This window comes from Capricornis sumatraensis, chromosome 2 (assembly GCF_032405125.1).
Source record: "Capricornis sumatraensis isolate serow.1 chromosome 2, serow.2, whole genome shotgun sequence".
Taxonomy (NCBI): Eukaryota; Metazoa; Chordata; class Mammalia; order Artiodactyla; family Bovidae; genus Capricornis; species Capricornis sumatraensis.
This window is the reverse complement of record NC_091070.1, coordinates 158,390,393-158,406,110: the sequence shown is the minus strand read 5'-3', so window position 1 is coordinate 158,406,110 and position 15,718 is coordinate 158,390,393. Positions and strand designations below refer to the sequence as shown.

Sequence of the window (15,718 nt, the reverse complement as noted above, 5' to 3'; positions counted from 1 at the left end):
TGGGTTGTTTCTTTTTACATTGAGTTGCATAAACCATTTTTACATTTTAGATATTATTAACTCCTTGTCAGTCATATCATTTGAAAATATTATCTCCCTTTCAATAGGTTGTCTTTCTGTCTGTTGATGGTTTCCTATGCTAATCAAAAGCTTGTACATTTAATTAAGTCCCATTCATTTATTTTTGCTTTAACTTCTTTTGCCTTAGGAGACAGATCCCCCAAAATATTGCTATGATTTATGACAAAGAGTGTTCTACTTATGTACCCATCTAAGAGTTTTACAGTTTCAGGTTTTACATTTAGATTTTTAATCTGTTTTGAGTTTATTTTTGTGAATGGTGTAAGGAAATGTTCTAATTTCATTCTTTTACATGTAGCTGCCCAGTTTTCCCAGCATCCAAGACATACAGTTAGCTAAGAAGCACATGAAGAGATGCTATATACTGCTAATTATTAGAGAAACACAAATCAAAACTACATGAGATATCACCTCACACTTGTCAGAATGGCCACCAAAGTTGGTACAAAAAGAACACAAGCAACAAATGTTGGTGAGGACATGGAAGAAAGGGAACACTTCTACACTGTCAGTGGGAATATAAATTGATACAGCCACTATGGAAAACAGTAATGGGGCTTCTCAAACAACTAAAAACAGAACTACATATGATTCAGCAGTTTGGGAATCACTAACCTGGGAAACAGTAATTTGAAAAGACACCTTCATACCAGCACTATTTAAAATAGCCAAGACATGGAAGCAACCCTAGGGTCCATCAACAGATAAATGGATAAATACATCTGTGTGTATGTATGTATAAATGCACATATATTATGTGTGTGTATATGTGTATGTGTGTATATAATATTATAGAGCCATAAAAAATTAAATTCTGACATCTGCAGCAGTGGATGGATTTAGAGAATATTATGATTAGTAAAATAAGGCAGAGAAAGATGAATACAGTGTAATATTCCACTTATATGTGGAATCTAAAAAAATAAAACACATAAATATATATAGCAAAACAGAAACAGACTCACAGATACAGAAAACAAACTAGTGGTTATTCATGGAGAGAGGGAAGGGGGAGGGGCAAGATAGGGCTATGGGATTAAGAGATAAAAATTAGTATGTGTAAAATACCTAAGCAATAGGGAATATACTCTATGGCACAGGGAAGTATAGCCATTATTTTGTGATAACTTTTAATGGAGCATAATTCATCAAAATATTGAACCAAGATGCTATGTACCTAAAATACTGTAAATCAGCTATACTTCAAAAAAATAAACATTTATCAAATCAAGTTATCTCTGAGTTATTTTTTTCAAACATCAATTTATGGAGTATGAAAAAGAGAAAAATACATTATATTTTAAGCTGCAGTAATATTTAGAAGAGTGTCAATATACTAATTTAAGTGGCCCCTTTTTTTCCTCGTAACAAAATCTTGATTTTATTCAGAAATCCATCCCATCTGTATTTCCAAATAGGATCCTGCCATTCATCTGGTGATAATTATTTGTCAAGAGGTAGTATGTAACCAAAGTTGGTACAATCAGACAAACAGAAATCTTATTTTCTGTACCCAACAGACAATTACCACCTGTCTCCCTGTTTCTCTGGCTGAACATAAACAAAGGCATATTTAGCCCTTGCATTGGGAATCTTGCAATCATATGAGAAATCAGGCTCATGATAAAGCCAATATTGGTTAAGGCAAGTGGAGAAGACAATGATCTCACTGTGCTCACAGGATCACACTGTGCCTAGATTCCACCTAACCTGTTGTTTCTGGTCGTAAGAAGTAGTGGCAGGACACAGTACTCAAGTACTCAGCTTTTACAGCCAGAATATCTATGTTTAAATCCTCATTCTAGTATCTGTGTATAGTCTTAGGTAAATCTCTCTGTGTGCCTCATGTTCTTCATCTACAGTGAGAATTATAGCTACAAGGGGCTTTCCTTGTAGCTCAATCGGTAAAGAATCTGCCTGCAGTGCAGGAGACCCAGGTTCGATCCCTGGGTTGGGAAGATCCTCTGGAGAAGGAAACGGCAACCCACTCCAGTATCTTTGCCTGGAAAATCTCATGGACACAGGACCCTGATGGGCTGCAGTCCATGGGGTTGCAAAGAGTCGGGCGACTGAGTGACTAACACTTAACACTTATAGTGAGGATTATAATACTATCTCATTGGGTATTGTAAGATTAAATGAGTTAATATTACATAGTGAATTACATATATATAACCATTACAATAAATCATTTGCTGTTATCATTGTTTATTTAAAATCTTCTCATTTTGAAGCCAGTTTGAAATGAAATTTTGTGTCACTCATAATCTAAAGCATACTTATTCATATAACCCCTTGAGAAATCACTTTTATAAGCCCTTGAGACTATGAAATCTGTCAGAACTATGTAGCTTGGGATTTTTGCATATGCAGATAAGTTAGCAGATATCAATGGTTGAAGTAATCCATTTACTTTCAACTGAACAGTGGTTGACAAAAATACTCATGTAATATCTGTACTGACAACAGAGTTCAAAGGTGAGCAATAGGACATTGTGCCTATTGATGGTCAGTGTCACTGGGATCCTTAAATCCAAGATGATGACATTTTGCAAGAACATATAACTTTGGTTTATTTATTACATCAATTACTAGAAATAAGTTCATGCCAACAGGTATGGAAAGGACTGTATCATAAGCAGGAGAGTTATTAACAATGTGAACTGTATACAGTAAGTCCCCTACATATGAACCTTCAAGTTGCAAACTTCAAAGATGTGGATGTACATCTGGTTCCAGCAAAGAACCAAAACCTATGCCATCAACATCAGTCATGAGAGAAACTACAGCTTGCCCTCCATCTCCTATTGCTGATGACCCTTCAGCTCTACCATCTCCCCCCTCTTCTCCCTCCCCCAGTCAGTAATTCTTCTTGCCTGTTCACTCTATGCCAGTCCTTGTACACCAGCTGTTGTACTGGATGACTATATTTTTCAAGGTACAGTACTGTAAGATTAAAACTCTTTTATTTTGTGTTTGTTTTAATGTATTATTTGTGTGAAAAGTATTATCAGCCTATTACAGTACAGTACTATACAGCTGATTGTGTTAGTTGGGCACCTAGGCTAACTCTGTTGGATTTATAAACAAACTCTATTTACAGAACAGCACGCTTTTCTAGGTAGGGTACTAACCATGTACTCCTTTGGGTCAAAAAGAAGCAGTTCAATTCTTTGCATGATAGAATGAAAACATCATCTAATTTTTCCTAAAGCTGGTTTGTTTCACTCAGTAAGATTACCTGTCTGAAGTCTGGGTTTATCAGCACTGTTATACTTTACCCTTAGTATACCACATTAGAAATAATATTTGAAGGAAACAGACTTACTCTTTCTCCTTCAGGTCCCAATTGTCCTACTTCTCCAGGAGAGCCAATGAAACCCTGAAAGAAATCAAACAATCTTTGCATTATTTCATTTAAATAGTCACCATTAAGTATATAATTCTAAATAGAGATACTTAAAATTTATTCATAGTAGTATGAATTATAAGGCTTAACAGTATAATAACCTTGTTGCTTTTTTTCCTAAGAGTTACAGATCCATCTTTTCATTAAAAAAAAAAAGTTGGAAATATAATTTAGAAAGTATAATTTAGGCTCATAAAAATCAACAAGCTCAAGCTCTTTTCTATAGTGAATATTACAAAGGGCAGAAAATACAGATACAATTAACTAAAATGTAAGGCAGAAAGGAGGTATCCAAGAATAAGAAATATGGAGGAGGGAGAGATTCATTCCAAGAATGAATCTTGTGGCAAGATACCATACCATACCTCTTGTGGCAAGAGGTAAAGACAATCAAAGAAGATTTCAGGGAAGACTGTCACTTGAGATAGGCCTACAGAGTAGGTGAAATATTGATAAGCAGATAATGGAGCAAGAACACTTCAGGCAGAACCACAGTAAGCAGAGACAAGACAGGAGAACTACAGGAGTGCTTGTAAATGGTTAACAGAGTAACCATAGGTGCTCTGGAGAAAAGCAGACCCACACTGCCTTCATGGAGGTTCCCACTGGTCTGAGAAACAAGGGGTGCATCTAAGTAACAACACAAGCTACTTTGTACTACCACACCTTAGTTACATCTCACCTGTGGCAAATAATAACCTGTTTCATCAATTTAATGAATAAAGTATATGGTAGTTTAGAGAATAGATTAAGGAAAGCCTTAAGTTTCAGGCTCAGAATTTTAGACTTTACATTTTAGATAACTGTAAATTACTGGGCTTTGAGGGAGTATGGTAATGACCTGATGTTAAGCTGTTTCTCTAAAATATTAAGCTGTTGACAAAATACAGAATATACCCCCGACAGGAAACACTGAATGTAGGAAATCTTGTTAGAATACTGCTGCAATGGTCCATATTTGAAAGAACATGAATCTGGGTCACTGATGCACAAAACATCATTTTAGTGCCCTCTGTGTGCCAGGAATTGGGATTATAAAAATGAATATGAAAATCAGTGTCCTCAAGAAGCTGATAGTTTATTAGGAAGAAGGCATACAAATAACTGTCATATCATAAGATAACTGTGACATGATTATGTGACAGGTGATAAGACAAACACAATACACACAGAAACTTTCACTGGCAGAATGACCAATACTGCCTACAGGGAAGGGTTAGGAAGCTTTATAGAGGTGGCAACTTTTGAGCTGAGTCTTGAAGGAAAGGAAAGGCATTCCAAGCAGGGTGATAAATAGTTGGGCATTACCATGGTAGGAGGAACACTTTTCTCTGACAAGGAAAAACACCTTTATGAACAAGCAATAAATAAAGGAAAAGATAATTGGTTTCCTTCTACTTAACTTTAATGATGATAACCTATCTACAATTTGTTTGCTTAAAAGTCAAGCATCTGGAGGATGGAGAAACTTTCTTTAAAAATGAAGCATCCAATAGTATTTCTGATTACTAAAACATTTAGGATTATGATGGCAAGCTACATGTATTTCAGAATCATCAGCTACAGATGGCCTCAAGTTAAAAAAAGTTAACTGTTGCTTTAACATACACAACTGAAATTTTGCTTATGACCCACTGAGATGTTATGGGGAGGGAGGTGGGAGGGGAGTTCATGTTTGGGAACACATGTAAGAATTAAAGATTTTAAAATTAAAAAAAATAATAAAATAAAATAAAAAGAAAAATAAATAAATAAATAAAAAGAACAAACACTCTAACTGATGTACATTTATCTAAAAACTCTGCTGAAAACTCAGGAGCTAAAAAGTCAGACCTCTACTCAACACAGTCTGCACAGAACCAGCACAACATTTTAGAAATAAAGATTTTAAAGGAAATAATGCTATGCATAATTATGTAGGTGTTTCAGAAAACTTTCTTGATAATTATTATGATAATTAGAAATAAAATGTCAGCAGCATCCAACAAAGAAATCATATGGGCTTGTCATCATTCTGAAAACACTGCCACTAAACTGGAGTTTAGGGTGTAAAGAAACAAGGAGCATAAAAAACATAATACTAATACAGATGGCTTTGCTTCTTGGATTGAAGTTTGTATATTCAAATAGAGGCAATTCTGTATTGCGTAAGACAGAGGCAATTCTGTCACCATCAGCGCAAATGAAAACGTCAGGAGAGGCCTACCTACTTCTACTTTTTGAGATACCTGGCCGGTTATTACATAAACAGATACCAAAGAAGGGCTGAAAAACAATTACATTTTAAAAATAACTATTTTAACACCAAAAAATTCAACCAAACAATAGGGACACTCAAAAGATAATTATCACATGATTTATAAAAACATTAATTTACAATATATAGCATGTGATATTATCCAGTAATAGGGCACAAATTAAATAAAAAATATAATCCTGTCAGTGTAAATTTGTTTTGAACAAATTTTGTTTTTTGAACATTTGTAGTTATTAATAATATCAAAGTTTACATTTGGACTCTTAGTGAACATGAAACCTAGAGAAATGGCTCTGCTGACTCTTCCCTCAATTGCAAAGGAAAATGAAAGGATTAAATCAATTCTATTAGTCAGAAAAGGATTACTTTTTTTTTTAATGCTTTCATGAAGTTGCCATCAAAACATAAAAAAACTTAAAAAGAGTTATACCCTACAGAGTAATTTTCAACACAAATGGGGAAGAAAGGAACAAAAGGATAGATAATATACAAAAATGACACAAAGGCGAACTTAGAAAAGTTAAAGGAATCACAGACGCAAGATGAGAAAATGTAGTAAAAGAAAACTGCACAGCGCCAAATAACAGGTCTACAACTTTAGCTCACACACACAAGTAACTCCCAAATTCCAGAATAATGATCAAATCTGCAGAGAAAGTGCATGCCATGTGGTAGGCACTGTGCTTTAAGAATATTAAGCTCAGGCAGTTCTCATAAGCACCTAAAGGTAAGTTTCATTTTCACCTTTTACTAAGTTAAGCAAAATGAGACACAGAAGAGATTAACGGCATTGAAAGTCACAAAGCCAGTAAACGAGGGGTTCGTGGTGGGAGGGAAGCAGTCTTGTCTAACGCCAAAGCCCGTGTTCTTATCCAGTAATCTCTCCTTGCTTTCCAAATCCAAGTAGGTATGTGCTTTCAGTGCAGCTTTAATAAAATATACATCACTTTTCCATACATGTTTTCATACATACATTTTCCATACATATTTTCACTTAGTGCAAGGGTAGAGACAGCACAGGATAGTGGAAGAGTACAGAGCTAAAGGTGAGAAGATGTTGGCTTGAGTTCTGCCAGGACTAGATCAAATCATGCCAGTTCCACAGCTTACTGTTTTATCATCTGTAAAATGGAGACAATATATGTGTTCTCCTACTTCACAGGATTGATAGCAAAATTAAAGAAGAAAATACACGTGAAATATTTGAAAATGTTTAAGAATTTTTAAAAAATGAAGGCATCATTATAGCACATACATTAAAACACATGGTTTCTGGCTACACGGAGCTACTGATGGGCACGTACCTCCTAGTCAGGGCCTGACAAAACGTGCTCCACTGGAGAAGTGAATGGCAAACCAATTCAGTATTCTTGCCTTAAGAACCCCATGAACACAATGAAAAGGCAAAAATATATGACACCAGAAGATGAGCCCCCCAGGTTGATAGGTGTCCAACAGGCAACTGGGGAAAAGCAGAGAAATAGCTCCAGAAAGAATGAAGAGGCTGGGCAAAAGCAGAAATGTGGCTCAGCTGTGGATATGTCTAGTGGTTAAAGTAAAGTCCAATGCTGTAAAGAACAATACTGCATAGGAACCTGGAATGTTAGGCCCATAAATCAAGGTAACTTGGATGTGGTCAAGTAGGAGATGACAAGAGTGAACATTGACATTCTAGGAATCAGTGAACTTAAATAGACGAGAATGAGCGAATTTAATTCAAACGATCATAACATCTTCTACTGTGCGTAAGAATACCTTATAAGAAATGGAGACGCCCTCGCTGTCAAAAAGAGAGTCTGAAATGCAGTACTTGGGTGCAGTCTCAAAAACGACAGAATGATCTCTGTTCATATCCAAGGCAAACCATTCAACATCACAGTAATCCAAGTCTATGCCCCAACCACTAATGCCAAAGAAGTTGAAGTAGAATGGTTCTGTGAAGACCTACAACACCTTCTAGAACTACCAACAAAAAATGATATCCTTTTCATCACAGGGGACTGGAATACGAACGTAGGAAGCCAAGAGACACATGGAATAACAGGCAAGCTTGGCCTTAGAGTACAAAATGAAGCAGGGCAAAGGCTAACAGAGTTTTGACAGGAGAACACACTGGTCATAGCAAACACTGTCTTCCAACAATACAAGAGACAACTCTATACATAGATGTCATCAGACGGTGAATACTGAAATCAGATTGACTATATTCTTTGCAGCTGAATATGGAGAAACTAGACACAGTCAGCAAAAACAAAACCTGGGAATGACTGTGGCTCAGATCATGAGCTCCTTATTGCAAATACAGACTTAAATTGAAGAAAGTAGGGAAAACCACTAGACCATTCAGGTATGACCTAAATCAAACCCCGTATGAATATACAGTGGAGGTGACAAACAGATTCAAGGGATTAGGTCTAGTAGATGGAGTGCCAGAAGAACTATGGATAGAGGTCTGTAACATTGTTCAGGATGATCAAAACCATCCCCAAGAAAAAGAAATGCAAAAGGCAAAATGGTTGTCTGAGGAGGCGTTACAAACAGCTGAGAAAAGAAGAGAAGAAAAAGGCAAAGCAGAAAGGGAAAGATATACCCAACTGAACGAAGAGTTCCAGAAAACAGCAAGAAAAGATAAGAAAGGCTTAAGTGAACAATGCAAAGAAATAGAAGAAAACAATAGAATGGGAAAGACTAGAGATCTCTTCAAGAAAAGTGTAGATACCAAGGGAATACTTTATGCAAAGATGGGCACAATAAAGGACAGAAACAGCAAGGACCAAAGAGAGATTAAGTAGAGGTGGCAGGAATACACAGAAGAACTATATAAAAAAAGATCTTAATGACCCAGATGGAGCAGGAAATGGCACCCACTCCAGTATTCTTGCCTGGGGAATCCTGTGGACAGAGGAGCCTGGTGGGCTGCTGTCCATAGCGTCGCATAGAGTCGGACATGACTGAAGCGACTTAGCATTCATGCATGCATTGGAGAAGGAAATGGCAACCCACTCCAGTTTTCTTGCCTGGAGAATCCCAGGGACGGAGGAGCCTGGTGGGCTGCCATCTATGGGGTTGCACAGAGTCAGACACAACTGAAGTGACTTAGCAGCAGCAACAGCAATGACCCAGATAACCACAAAATGGTGTGGTCACTCACCTAGAGCCAGATAGTCTGGAATGTGAAGTCAAGTGGCCCTAGGAAACATCACTACGAATAAAGCTAGTGGAGGTGATGGAATTCCAAGTGAACTGTTTCAAATTCTAAAAAATGATGCTGATAAAGTGCTTCACTCAGTATGCCAACAGATTTGGAAAACTCAGCAGTGGCCACAGGACTGGAAAAGGTCAATTTTCATTCCAATTCCAAAGGAAGGCAATGTCAAAAAATGTTCAAACTACTGTACAATTGCACTCATTTCACATGCTAGCAAAGTAATGCTCAAAATTCTTCAGCTAGGCTTATGTAGTATGTGAATCATGAACTTCCAGATGTTCAAGGTTTATTTAAAAAAGTCAGAGGAACCAGAGATCAAATCGTCAACATCAGCTGGATCATAGAAAAAGCAAGGGAATTTCAGAAAAACATCTACTTCTGCTTCATAGACTATACTAAAGTCTCTGACTGTGTGGATCACAACAAACTATGGAAAATTCTTAAAGAGACAAGAACACCAGACTACCTTATCTCTCTCCTGAGAAGCTGTATGCAGGACAAGATGCAACATTTAGAACCAGACATGGAACGGTGGAGTGGTTCAAAATTAGGAAAGGAGTACATCAAGGCTGTATGTTGTCACCCTGCTTATTTACTTCTACAAAGAGTACATCATGTGAAATGTCGGGCTGGATGAATCACAAGCTGGAAACAAGATTACTGGGAGAAATATCAACAACCTCAGATATGCAGACGATACTAATTTCATGGCAGAGAACAAAGAGGAACTAAAGAGCCTCTTGATGAAGGGGAAAGAGGAGAGTAAAAAGCTGGCTTAAAACATAGTGGTCAAAAAACGAAGATCATGGCATCATTGTCCCATCACTTCATAGCAAATAGATGGAGAAAAAGGGGAAAACAGTGACAAATTTTCTTTTCTTGGGTTCTAAAATCACTGTGAATGGTGACTACAGCCACAAAATCAAAAGACATTTGCTCCTTTGAAGAAAACCTATGACCAACCTAGACAGTGTATTAAAAAGCAGAGATATCACTTTGCTGACAAAGGTCCATCTAGTCAAAGCTATGGTATTTCCAGTAGTCATGTATGGATGTGAGAGTTGCACCATAAAGAAGGCAGAGCAACAGAGAATTGCTGCTTTAAAACTATGGTGCTGGAGAAGACTCTTGAGAGTCCCTTGGACAGCAAGGAGATCAAACCAGTCAATCCTAAAGGAAATCAGTCCTGAATATTCATTGGAATGACTGATGCTGAAGTTGAAGCTGCAAGAATTTGGCCACTTAATGTGAAGACTCTACTCCTTGGAAAAGACCTTGATGCTAAGAAAGGCTGAGGGCAAGAGGAGACAGGGGCGACAGCAGATGAGATGGCTAGATGGCATCACTGATTCAATGGACATGAGTTTGAGCAAACTCCGGGAGATACTGAAGAACAGGGCAGCCTAGTGTGCTGCAGTTCATGGGTTTGCAAAGTGCTGAGCATGACTTAGCAACTAAATAACAACAATAGCACATACTGTTTATGTATTTTTTGTTTTCCTTATTTCTAAAAGTTATCTTAGGTAATATAAAGAAGATACAGATTCTGGAAAATAACTGGCTATTAAATAGAGAATTTAAAAAGAAAAATTTTAGTTTTATAAATTTTTCCTAGAATCAGCTCTGATTTTAATTTGTGGCACACTACATAACACTTCATAGTAATTTTTTTTTTACTCCGTTTATGATTAAAAGTGGTTAACAACTCCTTTAATGGTTAGAAGTGCAAAAGGATGTTCTTGAACATGTAAGTTTCTTTCTTGCAGCTATTTCTTTAGTCCAGACAGTTTTTGTATTATTACTTCAGCCTTGAATAGAAATTTTTTTTGTCTCTTCACATTTCTTTCATCATGACTTCTTAAGTCTACATATAGTCACATATAAAAAATACTACAAATGCTTATAGAGTGTATTTCTAACATACCAGAAATGGTATAACATACCATTTTGCAAGGGGATAGAAAAATAATATAAATAATATATATGTAGGAGCTATCAAAGAATGAGCAAGAACTACCACTGTAAGATTGCTCTCTGTGGCCTTAACAATAAAGATATATATCAAATAAGTATACTTCTTTCCAGGCTAAACGTGCATCACATTTAAGTAATAGAAGTGTGGAAGTGTGAAAATAAGTATTTTGTATACATCATTCTACTACATTTAAGCATACTTAACAAAATGATGAAAATGCTTACTCACTCGTACACCTTTAGGTCCTGGATTACCATCTGGTCCAGCTAAACCCTAGTGCAAACAAGACATCACCATTATACTCTAGTACTTTTTAAAGAGTTGCTGATAATTAATAAAAAGGGGCAAATAAAAGGTATCATTTTTACAAGTATAAATTTCAGAACTGTATACTTAGTAAAGACCATATACATTTTAGGGATTTTAGAATTTCAGAACCAAAAAAGCCATTGTATATAATCTATACACAAATACATTTTAGATTTCTAAATAAAGTAGATTAACACAACTGTCAGACACAATTATTTATTTTTCATTGGAAAACCCTGCTCTTTTAGAACACTTCTAATTCACTTATCTAAAATATATTCCTACTTAAAAAAAATAAGTACATTTTTTAACTTCAAATAAATTTCCATACGTCTAAGTATTTATAAGTTTTTCAGATAAACACAAAACTTTACTTGGTGGTAAGACTCATGTAATACTCTCCACATACTTTAAAGGCTTAAAAATGGAATTTTATTAACAGTAGATTATCTTTTGGCATTTTCAATTCCCTAATTCTAGAGAATAAAAAAGATATTTTATATAAATAAAGTTTTCTAGTATTCTAAATGAACAATTAATTTCAAGAGTAAGTAATTAATGAAAGCCTAAGAAAGAAAATTTTTTCTCTTATTAGCCTATATGAAATAGCTAGAGAAAGCTAGAAATTAGAGGGGAATAAATATGAAATTATTAAAATTAATTTTTGAAACAGTATACCAAGACTTGAATCCAATTTAGATAAAAAGTATTCAGATAGTGGTATATGTAGCACTGGCAACTGTGTCCCAAGTGTTCATAATTGCATTATTAAAAATGTTGCATATCAAAGAGAGTTTAACTTATATCATTACTTCATTTTAGTCAGTGGTAATATTGTAAAATTACTGGCAACACTGTTAACATTTTATTAGCCTACTGGGCCATTTTAATTTTAAAAGTTCCAATGAATATCATATCAAACTTATTTAAAAATCCCACTCTGATTTTAAGTAAAATTTTTCTGCAATAAAATTTTTGAAGAAGTTTTACAATTTTGGTATTAGAATTTTTTGGAATTATTTTGCTATGAGTAATTCACTATTTAATAAAATAAACCAATTATCATTTGAATATTGTCTTGAAATTGGAACATACAATGCTTAACCAAGAGAGACATAAAAAGAAAAGTTTAAATATAGTTACCTCACCTGCCTGCCAGGGTAACCACGTGAACCAATATTACCAGTGAAACCTGGAATTCCCTAAAATGAAAAATAAAATAATAAAAAATACAGCAAAGTCCAAAGAAGCCCAAGAAAGCAAACTTGGTGTATTCATAATACCCAAGTTTGGAAAGAATATTTTTCCTATATAAAAATATGAAGAGTCCTGCATGTTGCTTATCTGTCTGAAGTCATCTATTTAAAATGAAATTGGCCTCTTTCCTGGCTGAAACCATGGAGGGTGCAGAAGAGAAGGAATAAAAGGTTTCTGCTATGCCAAAAATTCTTAAGAAAAAGCAAAAGAATTGCACAGAGCTTGAGATCAAGTGCTGAGAAATAATTTGCCTAAAAGATGCTTCAAAAGGCAAAAAGTTCATCTATGAAAAAGCTAAGCCCTATCACAAGGAAGACAAGCAGATATATAGAACTGAAATTCGAATGGCTAGGATGGGAAGAAAAGCCAGCAACTTCTATGTGCACACAGAACCCAAATTGGCATTTGTCATCAGGAACAGAGGTATCAAAGATTTGAAAGGCCTTGCAATTCTGCCTCTGTCAGATGTTCAATGGCACCTCCTGAAGCTCAACAAGGTTTCAATTAACATGCTGAGAAAGGCAGAACCATACATAGCATGTGGTTCAGTTGCTAAGCTGTGTCCGACTTTTGCAACCCCATGGACTGTAGCTTGCCAGGCTCCTCTGTCCATGGGATTCTCAAGGCAAGAATACATTGCATGGGGGTACCCAAACCTGAAGACAGTAAATTAATTGATCAAAATCAACAAGCAGCAAATTGTCCTGACAGATAATATGTTGATCGCTGGTCTCTTGGCAAATACAGCATTATCTGCATGAAGGTCATCTGATTCATGAGATCTACACTGTTGGGAAATATTTCAAAGAAGCAACTTCTTATGGGCCTTCAAACTGTCTTCTCCGTGAGGTGAGACGAAGAAAAGGGCCATGCATTTTGTAGAAGCTGGAGATGCTGGCAACAGGGAAGACCATATTAACAGGCTTAATAGAAGGATGAACTGAGGTATCTACCATGATTATTTTTGTAATCTCATCAGTTAAGTAACATTGACTGCTTTCAAATTGAAAAAAAAAAAGAAAATGAGATAAATTGCTAAATAAAAATGAATACAACTATTAGATTAGGGACCTAAATGAGATACTGATTATTAAATGTAGGATAGATGCAGATAAACATAGGATAAAAAAATTCAGTGATACATGAATTTTAAAAAGCATTTACATTAGAGAAAGAGTTGATACATTGTGTAATAACCAGTATCTTTACAGATTGAACTCCTTGTCTCAGCCATCCTGCAACTCGCCTTAACTCTCAGAGCACAAGTTTCAGAACATAGGTAGATGGATATCAAGTGTTAAATACCTGTATTATGACATAGGTATATCTAAAAATTCACACAGCAACTTTGAATGGGAAACTCACTTTGAATTGACAACTTTCTGTGCCTGATTTAAAACCCAGTTTACTCAAGGAAGGCTGATACATGGAGGCTCAAACACATAAGAAAGGGAACTTGCTGCAGAACCCTGTGGAAAAGTGAGAAGAAATATCTCCATATGTTGTTACTTTCTCCCACTGATACATGATTCATTCACTCATTTAGGTTATTCATTTAGGTCTAATACATAACTTGTGAAGTAAGGAAATGCCAAAAAAATATTTAAGAAAGGCAATACCAAAGTATGTTCAAACTACCACACAATTGCACACATCTCATACGCTAACAAAGTAATGCTCAAGCCAGGCTTCAACAGTACGTGAACTGTGAACTTCTAGATGTTCAAGCTGGATTTAGAAAAGGCAGAGAAACCAGAGGTCAAATTGCCAACATCCATTGGATCACTGAAAAAGCAAGAGAGTTCCAGAAAAACATCTACTTCTGCTTTATTGACTGTGCCAAAACCTTTGACTCTGTGGATCACAACAAACTGTGGAAAATTCTTAAAGAGATGAGAATACCAGACCACCTGGTCTGCCTCCTGAGAAATCTGTATACAGGTCAAGAAGCAACAGTTAGAACCAGACATAGAACAAGAGACTGGTTCCAAATTGGGAAAGGAGTACATAAAGGCTGTATATTGCCATGCTGTTTATTTAACTCATATGCAGAGTACATCATGTGAAATGCCAGGCTGGATGAAGCACAAGCTGGAAACAAGACTGCCGGGAAAAACATCAATGACCTCAGATAGGCAGATGACACCACCATTATGGGAGAAAGCAAAGAAAAACTAAAAAGACTCTTGTTGAAAGTAAAGGAAGAAGTGAAAATGTTGGCTTAAAATTCAACATTCAGAAAACTAAGATTATAGCCTTTGGTCCCATCACTTCATGGCAAATAGACGGGAAACAATGGGAACAATTACAGACTTTATTTTCTTGGGCTCCAAAATCACTGCAGACGGTGACTGCAGCCATGAAATTAAAAGACACTTGCTCCTTGGAAGAAAAGCTATGACCAACCTAGACAACATACTAAAAAAGCAGAGACTTTGCCAGCAAAGGTCCATCTAGTCAAAGCTATGGTTTTTCCAGTAGTCATGTATGGATGTGAGAGTTGGACTATAAAGAAAGCTGAGCACCAAAGAATTGAAGCTTTTAATCTGTGGTGTTGGAGAAGACTCTCGAGAGTCCCTTGGACAGCAAGGAGATCCAACCAGTTAATCCTAAAAGAAATCAGTCCTGAATATTCATTGGAAGGACTGATGCTGAAGCTGAAACCCCTCTACTTTGGCCACTTGATGTGAAGAATTGACTCATTTGAAAAGACCCTGATGCTGGGAAAGACTGAAGGCGGGAGGAGAAGGGTGAGCTGTTTGGATTGCATCACTGACTTGGACATGAATTTGAGCAAGCACCAGGAGTTGGTGATGGACAGGGAAGCCTGGTGTGCTGCAGTCCATGGGGTCACAAAGAGTCAGACACTCTTTGACTGAAGTGAACTGAACTGAAATGATGATAGCAGTGATAATTTTCATAGATTCTTTATTCTGTAAAAATTATTTTCCTGTTGTTTGTTTGTATTAGATAATAATACTAATACAAAGGACACTAGTCCTTTGCCCCTCTGCTCTGAAGTATACAGAAGATTGTGCTAATTTCTCTAGTTTAACCATAGAAACACTATAAAATTCCTGAAATTTGAAAAATCTAGAGAAAAAACAGTCTAAGGAAGAGGCAAATAAAGGATCACAGTTCAAAGTTTTCACCCTTCCATTCTATTAGACTTGTATTCTCCTAATATGTCCTTCTCTGCACTTTTCTCAGAATACATTTCTC

The 15,718-nt window shown here is 36.1% G+C and overlaps 1 protein-coding gene across 1 annotated transcript in view; it reads right to left on the bottom strand.

Moving 5' to 3' along the window:
- Nucleotides 1-15,718, bottom strand: part of COL24A1 (collagen type XXIV alpha 1 chain) — a 378,135-nt gene that overhangs the window by 272,851 nt on the left and 89,566 nt on the right. Inside the window, exons 8-10 of the mRNA XM_068961180.1 lie at nt 12,388-12,441; nt 11,159-11,203; nt 3,410-3,463 (exon numbers count right to left, since the gene is read on the bottom strand). Coding sequence (XP_068817281.1) covers nt 3,410-3,463; nt 11,159-11,203; nt 12,388-12,441 — 153 coding nt within the window. The remainder of the gene's footprint in view (nt 1-3,409; nt 3,464-11,158; nt 11,204-12,387; nt 12,442-15,718) is intronic.